Source organism: Leuciscus leuciscus, assembly GCF_965113295.1.
Source record: "Leuciscus leuciscus genome assembly, chromosome: 9".
NCBI classification, from domain to species: domain Eukaryota; kingdom Metazoa; phylum Chordata; class Actinopteri; order Cypriniformes; family Leuciscidae; genus Leuciscus; species Leuciscus leuciscus.
This window is the reverse complement of record NC_138733.1, coordinates 34,665,678-34,681,306: the sequence shown is the minus strand read 5'-3', so window position 1 is coordinate 34,681,306 and position 15,629 is coordinate 34,665,678. Positions and strand designations below refer to the sequence as shown.

Sequence of the window (15,629 nt, the reverse complement as noted above, 5' to 3'; positions counted from 1 at the left end):
GAAATAAGCCCTTTTAATTATGGTCTATGTTTTCTAAAAAAAAATCTCGAAACTAAATGAACATTTTTTGTGAAATTAGAAAATATGTAAGTTATCGTTAATTTAGTTGTATAGGCTATGTTCTCAAATTCATTTATTTTATTCTAATGTAACAAGTAATAATCTCAAGGTTTACTGCTTTACACGATTCTTTTGTAGTGTGGTTTTGGTGAAGTGTACTAAAATAAACATTCACCTGTGTACCTTACTACTTCTCGCCGCTGATTCCTGGTGGTTTAGAGGGCAATTACTCTGAGTCGCCTTCTGTCGTTTCAAACTGTGTGTTCATACCGCCGCCGGCGAGAGCGGCAAAATTCGCCACAAAAAAATCTAGAAAGAATAGTACAACGGCGAGTGCGTCAAGTATAAACGCCTCGTCCATTTGGGGAGGTGCGCGCGCAGGCAGCGGAGGTGTTTTAACCAGGGGGGCAGGGTTTCATATTATTTTGAAGTTTCCCGGACGCCACCATTGGCTAGCGGACTTTCCCACCTGCTGTTAGCATCCCATTGACTCCCATTCATTTTGGCGTCACTTTGACAGCGAATAACTTTACATCTGAGGCGTTTAAAGACTCCATTTGTCCATTATTAATTTCTAAAGAAACACGAAAATGTATAAAAGGCTCCATTACCTTGTAGCTTCCGTTATGGCCCCGTAGAAGCGTTTTTTGTAAAAATAGGCTAACGATTGCGTCATAACCACACGACTCTCTGTCGCACAGTAGAGAATTACCGTATGGACAGGAGGAGAAGCTCGCGGGCAATCGGGGGGACGTGGAGGCAAAGTGACAATCAGAATACACAGCAAAAGTTTCTCCTGCTCCTAGCTCATGGACACCTCCTACCCACACTCTCCGTCTCTGCAAGTTTCGGAAGGGAATGATTTAGATTTCTCTTGGCACAGCTACTAGAAGACAGACGGGTTGCTCACGTCACATCTACGTCGTCAAGCTCAGTTTGAGTCTGCGCAGTACGCTCGACCCCCAGGAAGTAAGAGCTTCTAATTGACTTCACTTGTCTCCGTTGAATCCAATGGGGTCGCTGTGTCCAGTTTATATACTGTCTATGTGTAAAACTGTGGACCTATTTTTCCAAACGCCTCACACCCGTACATTCTTCCATTGAGAGCTTGAATAATAGACACTCCAGCCCGGCAGCGGAGTAATACCGTACCTCACAGCACATCCAATACAAGTCAATGGAGTTGGACAAAAACTACGATAAAACCTGTTGGAAAGCATCTTTTGCAGCGATTTTTGTGTGAGCATATCAGTGAACACCCCTGACCACTCGGTGAGTTTCACGTCTTTGTAAATGAAAGTTTAATGCGTTTTAGGAAGGATTGTTCCAGTGCACATATGCAGCCATTCTGGAGGTGGGGGGGAAAGCGAAAGAAACCTTCTCGGGACAGCAGCATGTGTCCAAATTTCAATCTTAACCGTTCTATTTCATCAGAAACGATCTGTAAACAGGGCTTTAAGTGTAAAATACCAAACTTGTCCTTTAAGATAACTTGTCTGTCATGAAGGCGTGTGCCAACTCACAACTCAGACCAGGAGCGCCAACTCACACCAGGAGCATTTCAGAAGCCGAGCGATTTGCCTGTCCGAAGTGTTTTTTCTTGATTTTTGGGTTTCTACCGTACAGTCTATGGTTTCTACCAAGGATATTGGTGTGTAATACGTTTGGGAGTTTGCACAGGGTGTTTATTTTGAATGTGACAATTTTTTTATTTATTTTTTTTCGGTGTGACTTAGTGCGTCCGTCAAAAATAGACTAGGCGCCTATATTTAGCGAAGCGGCGGCACGGAGAGCTTCTGAAACGCGCCGCGTCGCGGCCGGTGTAAACACAAGCATTGACTAGAATGGGCGCGATCAGCTCTGGTAGCCGTGTCGCAGCCGTAATGCGCCACAGACGTGTTCAGTGTAAATGAGGGGTTAATGAGGGGTAATATGGCAAGCCAACGTATTCATAAACGCCTGGTCAGGCGTCTGATTGCACACTGACACGTCAAAAGCGTGCGTTTTGACCGCCAAACGCGCGTCCCTGACGCGCGATTTGCCATAAAAGCGCACGTTCTTAATGAACTTAATGAACTGCACTTCTACATGTTAATTTCAAATTTCATTTCAACCTTTAATATTTATTAAAATCAAAAGTTGTTGTTAACATTACTTAATGCACTGCGAACTAACAGGGTACTAAAAGGGTACTCTTCTCAGATTAGTAAAGTAAAACAAAGTTGTTAAAGTAGTTTAAGTTTATGAACATTATACAATACATAATGTTGTTTATATATACACTCACCTAAAGGATTATTAGGAACACCTGTTCAATTTCTCATTAATGCAATTATCTAATCAACCAATCACATGGCAGTTGCTTCAATGCATTTAGGGGTGTGGTCCTGGTCAAGACAATCTCCTGAACTCCAAACTGAATGTCAGAATGGGAAAGAAAGGTGATTTAAGCAATTTTGAGCGTGGCATGGTTGTTGGTGCCAGACGGGCCGGTCTGAGTATTTCACAATCTGCTCAGTTACTGGGATTTTCACGCACAACCATTTCTAGGGTTTACAAAGAATGGTGTGAAAAGGGAAAAACATCCAGTATGCAGCAGTCCTGTGGGCGAAAATGCCTTGTTGATGCTAGAGGTCAGAGGAGAATGGGCCGACTGATTCAAGCTGATAGAAGAGCAACTTTGACTGAAATAACCACTCGTTACAACCGAGGTATGCAGCAAAGCATTTGTGAAGCCACAACACGCACAACCTTGAGGCGGATGGGCTACAACAGCAGAAGACCCCACCGGCTACCACTCATCTCCACTACAAATAGGAAAAAGAGGCTACAATTTGCGATTTCTGTTGAGACATTCAGATGGTAGAGTCAGAATTTGGCGTAAACAGAATGAGAACATGGATCCATCATGCCTTGTTACCACTGTGCAGGCTGGTGGTGGTGGTGTAATGGTGTGGGGGATGTTTTCTTGGCACACTTTAGGCCCCTTAGTGCCAATTGGGCATTGTTTAAATGCCACGGCCTACCTGACCATTGTTTCTGACCATGTCCATCCCTTTATGACCACCATGTACCCATCCTCTGATGGCTACTTCCAGCAGGATAATGCACCATGTCACAAAGCTCGATTCATTTCATATTGGTTTCTTGAACATGACAATGAGTTCACTGTACTAAAATGGCCCCCACAGTCACCAGATCTCAACCCAATAGAGCATATTTGGGATGTGGTGGAACGGGAGCTTCGTGCCCTGGATGTGCATCCCACAAATCTCCATCAACTGCAAGATGCTATCCTATCAATATGGGCCAACATTTCTAAAGAATGCTTCCAGCACCTTGTTGAATCAATGCCACGTAGAATTAAGGCAGTTCTGAAGGCGAAAGGGGGTCAAACACAGTATTAGTATGGTGTTCCTAATAATCCTTTAGGTGAGTGTATATAATTTTTTTTTTTTTTTTTTTTTTACAAAACATTTTCAACCCTAAAACTTCAAGAAAATCTATGTTAAATATCTGGACAAGTTCTGGGCCAGATTTTAGGTTGATGTCTCAATAAATGAGCTTTAGGAAAGATTGTATTGTGCGCAGTACCAAAATTTTCCACTAGATGACATCCAGACTCCACCGATGAGATCTTCGACTTCCATGTATGGTTTTTAGTGATCTGAACCTTATATTTCCATACTATTCCAAATATGTATGAAGTAGACATCCTATTCAGAAATAGTTAGGGCAGTAATGTTAATATTTGATTTGAATTCAATCTCTAAAACACATATAAAAATGTACGGAAAGAATCAAAGCCCGAGTTATAGTTTGCCTCCACATCACAAATGAAGAATCTATTGGTATTTATCTACTGCTGTCATTTCTTTTGATAATTACTTGTTTGGGGTGCTCCATGGTCATGTATTTAGACCAGTTACTGCTGTTTTAATTCTGTAATGGTAATGTATGTACAGTATTTCAATGTACAGTATGTCATATTACACCTCTTTAGATGCTATCTTCAGTCTAAAAATGTATTTAATCAAGTAAGAATATCCAAATATACAGAAATACAATCCAGATATACATCAAAATAACTTAAAGGATGCAAAAAGTAATGCAATAATGATTTAATGTAATTTCAGAACCGTTCTGAGATAGTATTTTTCATGTCGTGTATGTTGACATTTAGTAGGCTACACTATTACCCCTTTTCCACCAACAAGAACCGGGTGCTGGTTCAGAGCTAGAGCTATTGCCAGTTCGGAGTTGGTTCGACTGACGAACCGGTTTGCGTTTCCACCGGCCAGAGAGCCACAACAGAGCTATATCTTACGTCACTGCATACGTATCATGTTGCCCAGCAACGCGCGTGCGGCAGCGCCAAACACAAACACACCAGACTTGTTCGAGATGCATCGGCTTCTCGCAGAACGATCAGCACATGAAATCAAAGCACTGCGAAAGCGATCAAAAAGCACAAGGAGTCGTATGATCTCCAAACACTCCCGCAGCTCTGATCGGTCCACGCTGCTCCGATGCATCTCGAACAAGGCATCAACAATAATAGACGTTGCGTTACTATGAATGCTCATGGGTTTGCGAAAATAAATAGGCATCCAAACACGGCGAATCCAACGCGTTCGTGCGGCTCGCCGTAACTTATACATAGACGGATATTATAATCGAGCAGCTATTAGCTCGACTAGCTGCTATTTAAAAATGGCGGTCACAAGTTTCTCTTCAGTCTTGTTGGCCACGGTAACCCCGCCCCCAGCCTCTGACGCAAGCGGTTCTTTCTTGGCTCCGTTCTAGACCCTGCAATGATTTGGTGCTACTTAAGAACCAGTTTTACTGGTTCGGAGCTGGTGCTTTGGCGGTGGAAAAACAAAGAACCGATTTGAAACTAGGCTCTGGCTCCGAACCAGCACCAGTTCTGCCTTGGTGGAAAAGGGGTATCAGATTGCCCAAAGAATTCACATTTAACTTTTTAATGTTAACAAATGTATAGGTAATGCAGAGGAGTACTGTGTGCTTTGCAGCATGCTGCAGACGAACCCAACGAATTGAAATGGTATACAACTTACAATACACACACCCAAAAAGCATTAGTTTAACTTTATGTGCCATGTTTTTAGGGCCCAAGCCCTGAAAGGGCGAAGGCCCTATTGTTTTTGGATTGATTATTTTTAGGGCGAAGGCCCTATTGTTTTCCTTAGGATTATTTTTTTTAATTATTATTATTTATTTATTTATTTAACGACTATTCAGGCACTTTTTGGGCCTTTAACATGCTCGAAAACTCTTGAAACTTTGCACACGGGTCAGAACCTGCGGCCATCAGGGCCGGGCTGAAGCTGGTACCCAGGCGTGGCAGGGGGGCTCGACTGCGCCCCCTGGAACGGGGTCCGAAAACTCTTTTGACCCAGCCCTGCTCAAAATTTTGTAATTCCTGCTTTGAATTGGCAGGAAGTTGTAACAGTTCCTGCTAAACAATTCAGTCCAACCCAGGCACAGATGCAACAACTGCAGGATGTGGACATTCTTGCAGGACCTGTTGGTAGTCCGGCTATTGATGCACTTCAAACTGTAATTTATATTCTGCACCAGTAGATTGCTTTTGATTTGGTTCTACTGACATTTGAAAATAAACCTATCTATCGATCTAGATGTAGATGACTATCCATCTATCTAGAGATGTACAGATGGATTATCCATGTTAATGGGTTGACTGGTTTTATTTGGTGCTAATTGAGGTGAAGACTTCATAACATAAGCCTTATAACATAGACAGTATTTATTTATATTTGAAACCTGGTAAGATGCATCACATTTGTAGAAAATAAATTGGATAAAAAATATAATTGATTGATCCCAGGATGTAAATTAGTTCTGTTACCATTGCTCACATTTAAGAAAAGAAATAAAAAGCATATGTTAAATCTTAAAGGAACACTCCACCGTTTTTTGAAATAGGGTTTATTCACCTTCTTTCCTACATTTAGATAGGTGGGCAAATGCATTTTTGTCTCAGTGCATGCATTGTTTTAGTTTGACAGGGTCGGCGCTAGCTTAGCTTAGCATAATGAATGGAATCCTTTGTTGCCAGCTAGCATGTCCTGAGTAAAAGTGATATAAAAAAATTAAAAAAAACCACCTAATTACTTCTTGTGGCCTGCGTATTCACAACAAGTACAAATAGTGATGCAGATTAACACTAGGCGATTTCCTAGGCAGATATTGACTTATATATTAAGGACTATATTAGGGGGAAGCACAGAGGAAGCACTGCTACTTGGGCGTGATATCTCTGCGCCCAAGTAGCAGTGCTTCACCTGTGCTTCCCCCTAATATAGTCCCAAGTCAAAATCTGCATAGGAAATCGTCTAGTGTTAATCTGCATCGCTATTTGTACTTGTTGTGAATACGCAGGCCACAAGAAGTAATTAGGTGTTTTTTTTTGTTTTTTTTTATATCACTTTTACTCAGGACATGCTAGCTGGCAACAAAGGATTCCATTCATTGTGCTAAGCTAAGCTAGCGCCGACCCTGTCAAACTAAAACAATGCATGCACTGAGACAAAAATGCATTTGCCCACCTATCTAAATGTAGGAAAGAAAGTGAATAAGCCCTATTTCAAAAAACGGTGGAGTGTTCCTTTAAAAATTAGGATGACTTGTGCATGTTTGAAATAACATGAGGGTGAATAAATTTAGACAGAATGTTTTGAATTTTGAGTGAACTATCGGATGTTTCTGTAATTTGGTCCCTGTAAAGCATCTTGGTGGCACCCTGCTTGCAATAGTGATACATTTTATAGTCATTATATATATATATATATATATATATATATATATATATATATATATAAAGGTTATGTTGCTTAACAAATTTTCATTACAACTGCATCGATCAAGAACCACATCTGTACACTTTTCCCCAATCAAATGTTAACTTTTAAAGTTTGAAAACTTGAGGTAGATATACAGCTAGAATGGTATTAATGTGCAAAAGAAGGCAATGTTATCTTGGTAAAAAAAAAATGTTTTCATAAAATTGCAATCTAGATATTTTCTTTGGCCTACACAAGAAAAAGAAAATGGAAAAAATATAGGGACAAATTAAGTTCTTATATATGTCCTGCCCTGAGCACAAGCTCTCAATCTAATCCTGTACGTCTTAAATACTTCTATAAAGTATAAAATACCCTATTTAAACACTAAGTCTTAAAAAAAAAAAAAGGATAATATCACCTGTGTACTTAATTACTGTTTGTCTGTGTTGAGCGCACAATATTTGAACAAAAAGGTTTCAATAAGCTGCTTGTGATACCTTCAAATGTAAGCACAACGAAAGTCCACGTTGTTCTCTAAAGACAGATATTGATTAACCTGCATTGATTGCTTACCTCCACCGTAACTGATTTTCCCACACAAATGTTAATGATTTCATGTTAGAGCTAGAATGACCACTAATGTGTTTATTTACAAAAAGGCATGAGCGAAGAAAAACAAGGCAATTTTATTTTTATAAAAATTTTGATAAAACTGCAATTTAAATATATTATTTCTATAAGTTCTACAAAAAAGGACAAAATAGATAGGCTGAATAACCTGATCTATGGCATGTTAAATGGTCGTAGCCTAGTCTATGAACAGTAGCTAAACCCCCCTAAGCCCACAGAAATGGTTAGACCCAAGCCTTCAGCAGCCAATGACACTGACCCGTTCAAACTGATTGTAACTCGTATTTCATGCGTCCTTTTCGCCTGGTTGGAAACTTCACACACGTTTGTACTGCCTGTTGGGTTAACTGTTTACAAGTCAAAAGCGTGCGTTTTGTCCTAGTCAAAACACACGTTTTCAACGCCCATTTTTGTTATTATAAACGCGCGTCAAAAACGCGCGTTTTCGGTGACCCCAAAGCGCACGTTGCAAACGTGCGTTTTAAATAGCAGATCACACGTCGAGGACGCGCGTTTTGATGCAGAAACCGCGCGTTTGTGACGCGCGTTTTCCGTGACCACAAAGCGCGCGGTAAGAACGTGCGCTTTTATGGCAAATCGCGCGTCAGGGACGCGCGTTTGGCGGTTAAAACGCACGCTTTTGACGTGTCAGTGTGCAATCAGACGCCTGACCAGGCGTTTATGAATACTTTGGCTTGCCATAGGGTAACGCGTCTTTCACGCGTTAAATACAAGTTGAATACGCTTGACAAATCAGTACATATATTCAAACTGATTTTTAAGGTGTATTTCACACGTATCTTACGTGTATTTAACGCGTATTTCACGTGTATTTAACGCGTATTTCACGTGTATTTAACGCATATTTCACGTGTTAAATACGCGTTAAATACATGTAAGATACGTGTGAAATACACCTTAAAAATCAGTTTGAACGGGCGTCTTAGGGGGGTGTACCGTTTGACTAGGCGACCACCATTTAACATGCTATAGATCAGATTATTCAGCCTATTTATTTTGTCCCCTTTTTTTTTGTATAGCCTATAGAAATAATATATTTAAATTGCAGTTTTATGAAAAAATGTATACAAATAAAATTGCCTTGTTTTTCTCCACTCATGCCTTTTTGTAAATAAACACATTGGTGGACATTCTAGCTCTAACATCAAAGTATTAACATTTGTGTGGGGAAATCTCTCAATCAGTTACAGTGGAGCGATCAATGCAGGTTTAAGATACAGACCTCTGTAATCAATATCTGTCTTTGGAAAACAACGTGAGCTTTTGTTGAGCTTACATTTACAGCTATCACAAGCAGGTGGCGCTAATTGAAACCTTTTTGTTCAGAGATTGTGCACTCATCAGACAAACAGTAATTAGGTACACAGGTGATATTATCCATTTAAATGATTTAAATATGGTATTTAAGACTTTATATCTATTAAGAAGATAGCAGAATACCGGTAGAACTACAGTTAACTAACCAGCTTTAAAATGGGTAAATGCAAGTTTACTGAAAAATGGCTCGAGAACGACGAGTTCTCATGGTGGTTGAAGCCGGTGCCTGGAAATGTCTATGATGAAAACTGCGCCGTTTGGAGATTTCTTTGTTAACATGCACCATTTTAGTCCAGTGTGTAATGCAACTTCCATTCATCGAACTTGTATGGGTTGATTATGTAAAACGCTTCGGTTACGACTGTAACCTCGGTTCCCTGAAGAGGGAACGAGCGTTGCGTCGAATTGACGCTATGGGGAACGCTTTGCGTGATGACGTCTTGAAGCACATGTAAAATCAGTCCAATGGTGTGGCGGAACGTCAGAGGCGGGTGACGTCACGTACCAGGAAGCTATAAAAGCCGGCCCGAAACAAAAAACGAAAGCTTCGTAGAGTCTGAAGTCGTGCTGACAAGCATGAAGGAGATATGGCAAGGTGACGCAACGCTCGTTCCCTCTTCAGGGAACCGAGGTTACAGTCGTAACCGAGGTGTTCCCTTTCAAGGGAACTCGCGTTGCGTCGAATTGACGCTATGGGGAACGTCTATACCAACGCCACCATAGCTACAAATGTCTGTCCTGTGTGAAATCAATTGCGCAGCACTAGGAAGACAAAACCTGAGACCCTGGAGTAGAGTCTAGGTCTAAAGAGTAGAACCTGACGAAGGTGTGCGGTGAGGACCAGCCTGCCGCATCACAAACGTCCTGTAAAGATACTCCTGATATAAGGGCCTTAGAGGCCGCCATACTCCTAGTAGAGTGCGACCGGACAGCCAAAGGAGAAGGCTGCCCAGCCGCCTCATAAGCAAGTGAGATAGTCTCAACCACCCACTTGCTCATCCTTTGCTTAGACACTGGACCTCCCTTGTTAGGGGACCCAAAGCATACAAACAATTGATCACTTTTACGCCACAGGGCAGCTCTGTGGACATACGCGTCTAACGCCCGAACAGGGCAAAGCAAATTATTCGCCTCCTGGTCCGATTTCGAAAGGGAGGAGGACAGAAGGCCTCCAAGTGCCACGAGGGAAACGAGATACCAAAGGGTCTTTCCCCACAGACATTCCACCCAAAGGACTGTGGTAAGCACCTACGGCCGCCACATAAACCTTTAAAGTGGACGGGGTCAGACCTGCAGTGAACCGGTCCTGCAGGAACTCCAGAACTGTACCAATTGGGCAGTTGACTGGATCCAACCGACGGTCACTACACAAAGAGGTGAATACTCTCCAGTTCAGGGCATAAAGTTTCCTCGTGGAGGGAGCTCTGGACTGTAGAATGGTCTCAACAACCTCAGTTGAGAGACCTGACTCTATGAGCTGGGCCCCCTCAGAGGCCAAGCCCACAGGTTCCACAGTTCCGGTCGGGGGTGAAAAATCGAGCCCCCTGCTTGGGACAGAAGGTCCCTCCTGACGGGTAGCTCCAGAGGATGCCCGTCGAGGAGGGACACAAGATCGGGAAACCATACTCTGCCCGGCCAGCGCGGGGCTATAAGAAGCAGGCAAACCCGGTCCCTGCGAACTCTCTCCAGAACTCCCGGGAGCAGAGCAACTGGGGGAAAGGCGTACAGACGTAGCCTCGGCCACGTCTGTACCATAGCATCCAGTCCCAGAGGAGCTGGATGCGTGAGGGAGAACCAAAGTGGACAGTGAGACGTCTCTCGAGACGCAAACAGATCCACTTATACTTGGCCAAACTCCGTCCATATCAGCTCCACCACCTCGGGGGTGGAGCCTCCATTCCCCGGGCCTCGGCCCCTGTCTCGACAGAGTGTCTGCTCCTATATTCTGGACCCCGGGGATGTAGGCTGCTCTGAGTGACAGCAACTTCCCCTGGGACCACAAGAGGATATGGCGTGCCAGATTGGATAATGGGCGCGAGCGCAAACCCCCTTGGTGGTTGATATAGGCGACTACCGACGTGTTGTCCGTATGCACTAACACATGGTGTCCCCTGAGACCTGTGATAAAGCTCCTCAGAGCCCGGAAGACAGCTAACATCTCTAGGCGATTGATATGCCAGGAACGATGATGGTCTTCCCACAGACCTTGAGATGAGCGACCCTCTAGGATTGCTCCCCAACCCGTGAGGGAAGCATCCGTCGTTAGCAGTTTGCGACGACAAGGAGCTCCCAGCACTGGGCCCTGGGACAGGAACCAAGGTTTCTTCCACATAACCAAGGCACGTAGGCATCGCCGCGTGACCTTGATTGTGCGAAATGGGTTGCCCCTCGGGGAAAACCCCCTGGTCCTGAGCCACCACTGCAGGGGCCTCATGTGCAGCAGTCCAAAAGGTATCACGTTGGAAGCTGCTGCCATGAGACCCAACAGTCTCTGGAACTGTTTGACAGTGAGTAGCTGGCCTAGCTTTACACTTTTCACAGCTGCAAGGATGGAATCTATCCGTGGCGGTGACAGGCGCGCCTGCATCGACACTGAATCCCAAACCACGCCTAAAAAAGTGGTCCTCTGAAGTGGAGAAAGCACACTCTTCTTGGCGTTCAGCCGTAACCCCAACTCTTTCATATGGGCGAGAACAACATCTCGATGTTGAACCGCCATCTGATGCGACTGAGCTAAAATCAACCAATCGTCGATGTAGTTCATGATGCGAATACCCAAGAGGCGCCAGAGCTGCATCCACGCATTTGGTGAAAGTGCGGGGTGATAAAGCCAGGCCGAATGGAAGAACTCGATATTGGTATGCTTTGCCCCCGAAAGCAAACCTCAGGAACTTCCAATGACACGGACGGATGGAAATATGCGTCCTTGAGGTCTATCGTGACAAACCAGTCCTCGGACCTGATCTGTGGCACGATTGTCTCAATGTCAACATTTTGAACTTGAGCTGCATGACTGACTCATTCAGAACTCGAAGATCTAAAATGGGACGCAATCCCCCGTCCTTCTTTGGAACTATGAAGTACCGGCTGTAAAACCCGGTTTCCCTGTTGGAGGGAGGTACATATTCTATGGCCCCTTTCTCTAACAAGAGTGTTTACTTCCTGTTCCATAACCAGAACCTGCTCGGGGCCCACCACTGTGGGCAGGACCCCCATAAACCGAGGTGGGCGTTTCTAGAATTGTATCTGATACCCTTTTCCCACGGTCTGCAGGACCCAACGAGAAACATTTGACAGTAGCTTCCACGCTGTCAAAGATTCTACTAGAGGTACCAGCCTCTCGAGACTGGTTTCTGGATTGTGTTGCTGTTGAGTAGTCGGTTCGTCGCCCTGTAACGGCGCACCGGCAGGGAACGACCGAACAGACTGCTCTAACACCCTCCTCAGAGGGGGCGGGCATCCCGAGGCCACTACGTTTCCGGGTGGACCTTGAGATATGTGCTCGCCGGAGACCGCTGCGCCCTGTAACACCGGAGGCGGCAGGGTTGGCAGAACGGTTCCCTGAGGGCACCGAAGAGAGACGGGCACCGTGAAAAGAGGTGTTAACCGCTCTGCTTCGGGGGGGGACTACCCTCATTTGTCCTGAGCCCTCAGACATCAGGACTTTTTCCCAGCAGCCTTCTTGGCGGTAATAACGGTCCGCAGATCCGTTTTACCCCTCGAAGACTGCTGGGTTTGAGAGCGCCCTCCGTGTCCCCGAGATTTTTGTGGGGGAGCACGGGAGGAAACGCTCTGTTTCTGAGTGGCACGGTGCTCAGCGCTCTTTTTAGAGGAGTGAGGCTGCTCCCGCTCAGCAGCCTCATAGAAAGAACGGCGGGGGAGAAGTTTCTGAAGTGCAGCTGCCTGTTTTGAAGCTTCTTGTGACTTCGCTACAGCACTATTAACTGGGTCTCCAAATAAACCTTCAGTGGAAACAGGTGCATCCAAAAGAACATGTTTTTCTTTGTCCTTTATATCATTTAGATTGAGACACAGATGCCTCTCAGTGGCCACCAGGGCTGCCATAGAGCGGCCGATGGATTTAGCCGTCTCCTTGGTGGCCCTGAGAGATAAATCTGTGGCTCTACGCAGTTCGGACACAGTATCGGGACCAATACCCCCGCCCTCTTCACAATCACCCAATAATTCTGCCTGGTATGCTTGCATTAATGACATAGTGTGCAAACATGCTGCAGCTTGGCCGGCAGCGGCATAAGCTTTATGAACCAGGGAAGAAGTGAATTTTACTGGTTTGGATGGTAATGCAGGAGCCTTCAGAGAAGATGCCGTCGCTGGAGAGAGATAGCTCGCAAGCGTCTCTTCCACCTTCGGCATCTCCCCATAACCATGCTCTTTATAATTGTGAATGGATGAATAGTGTGATGTTTGTGCAGTATACACTCGATATGACACTGGTTTCCCCCACGATCTCGACACCTCGGTGTGGAGATCGGGGAAAAACGGAAGGCTTCTGCACTGAGGCTGTGCACGAGATGGCAGGAAACGTTCGTCGAGCTTGCTTTTCGAACGAGCGCCCTGCCTATCTTCTGGCCACTCAATAGATAATCGCTCTACAGCTCTAGTGATAACATCAAGCAATTCTTCAAACGCATGAGACTGAGGTGGCGAATCCTCAGACTCAGCGTCAATACTAACAACGTCCAACTCCTCAGAGCTGGACAATTGCAGTATTGGTGCCTCCATCGGGGGGGAAGAAACTGCAACGCGTGCTTCCACACCCTGATGAGAGGCACTGGATCTATCAGAAGGAGGCTGAGATAAGGCAGAGCCCGTCTCAACATCCACTGATAGATCCATTTGCGAACCCCAGGTCTGTGATTGACGCCGTGCCTCGGCAGCGGCGGGACCAGAGCCCTGGGGAACGCGATCGGGATTGAACCGAGCCAAGCGGGATCGGAGCGTACGCAATGGAAGCGCGTCGCAATGCACACAGTCACCACCCTCGAGTGCTGACTGGGCATGCTCCTCACCCAAACAAACAACACAAAGAGTGTGAGTATCACCTCCCGTTAAATAACGCGGGCAGGGATGGACACACACTCTAAACTGCTGCTTGCTCGCCATACTGAATATATATATATATGATATAGACAGACAACACCAAATATACAGAGACAGATTTCACACAGAGCGCAACTGAAGACTCAGAAAGCTTTCGTTTTCTGTTTCGGGACGGCTTTTATAGCTTCCTGGTACGTGACGTCACCCGCCTCTGACGTTCCGCCACACCATTGGACTGATTTTACATGTGCTTCAAGACGTCATCACGCAAAGCGTTCCCCATAGCGTCAATTCGACGCAACGCGAGTTCCCTTGAAAGGGAACTCCTGATTAGTCTTCTTGCATGACTGGTGTAGCCTACAGTCTGACATTAAAGACAGCTGAGATCCCACAGTGTGACATTAGGACCATTACAAATTGTACAGTGTGCGTCCAGCTGAAGTGTAGAGAATATTTATTTACTTAGTCAAAAATACTATACATTTCTGAAGCTATACAGTTTATTTCTATTTTACCACTGTGCAGTATGTTTTCACCAGTATTGTTTGACTTTTTAACAATTCATTAAAAGAACAGTCTCTTAATAATGGCTGCATGGTTTTTGAACTGGACTGCACTAGATGCGCTATATTTTTGATTTTTTGAACAGTTCCACTCCCAAGAGTCATAATTTTACATACTCTAGATTCAAATTGAATTTGAATCTAAAATCTTGTTCCGTATCGTTAATCTATTTTGACATGCACACAGAATTGTCTATCCCACAGGTCTTAAGGTTTAAATTTAATTACATTGGACAACTGTGACGGGCAAAAAATTAATTTCTAATTATCATCTTCTTTAATACAGACAAGAGAAAGTGTAAAACCATCAGCTGTTTGCCAGGTAAATAGTGAAGACATAGTGAATGCCATTAATAAATACATAATGATTATATGTATGTAGCCTACTCTAAAAATTTTGTCTTTTAATATATATATATATATATATATATATAATTTTTTTGTTGTTGTTGTTTTTTTTGTCCCTAACCTGCCAAAATACCTGTCCAATATATACCCACATGAAAAAAAAAATAAAAAAAATAAAATAATTATTGGCCTGGAATAAAGTGAGTTATATTGGCAATTCAAGTGTATTGGTAAGTACATTTACAAACCAATGAATTTTTGTCCAACAAATGTCAGTATTACTCCCAAAATTACATATGGATAAACATTAGAGGGATAATTAAAAAATATGTTAATTCTGTCGTCATCTACTCACAATCTACAATTTTTTTTCAGACCTTTCTGACTCTCTGGAACACAAAAGGTGAACTTTGGAAGAGCGTTCTGGTTTGTTCTTTCCATGTAGTGAAATTTAACAGAGCCAATCTTTTTTAAACTGCAAAAGGAATGAAAAATCACCATAAAATAGGTCCTCGTGACTCATGCACTGTTTTCCAGGTCGTCTGAAACAATAGAATAGCTTTGGGTGAGAAAACCCCTTTCTTGATTATCTGTCGGGTATTTCTCAATTCTTTATTATTTATTAGGGGTGTGACGAGATCTCTACGATATCACAATGACAGAGCATGAGGGTGAAATTAGCATCCCAGACAGCAACATAGTGTCGGCCCAGATCTGGGTCACATCTGGTACATGTGGATTCAATGCATACCAGATGTGGGCCGGATCTGGGCCGACACTATGTTGCTGTCTGGGATAGAAT

At 43.9% G+C, this 15,629-nt stretch overlaps 2 protein-coding genes across 2 annotated transcripts in view; one reads left to right on the top strand and one right to left on the bottom strand.

The window, feature by feature from the left end:
* LOC309506716 (uncharacterized protein) overlaps positions 1-11,990 on the bottom strand; it is a 32,737-nt gene extending 20,747 nt beyond the window's left edge. Inside the window, exon 1 of the mRNA XM_082180650.1 lies at positions 9,501-11,990. Within this exon, the coding sequence (XP_082036776.1) occupies positions 9,979-11,652 (1,674 nt within the window). The 5' untranslated portion in view covers positions 11,653-11,990 and the 3' untranslated portion in view covers positions 9,501-9,978. The remainder of the gene's footprint in view (positions 1-9,500) is intronic.
* LOC309506573 (olfactory receptor 6N2-like) overlaps positions 1-15,629 on the top strand; it is a gene marked incomplete at both ends in the record, with an annotated part of 52,511 nt that overhangs the window by 10,592 nt on the left and 26,290 nt on the right. The window lies entirely within an intron of this gene.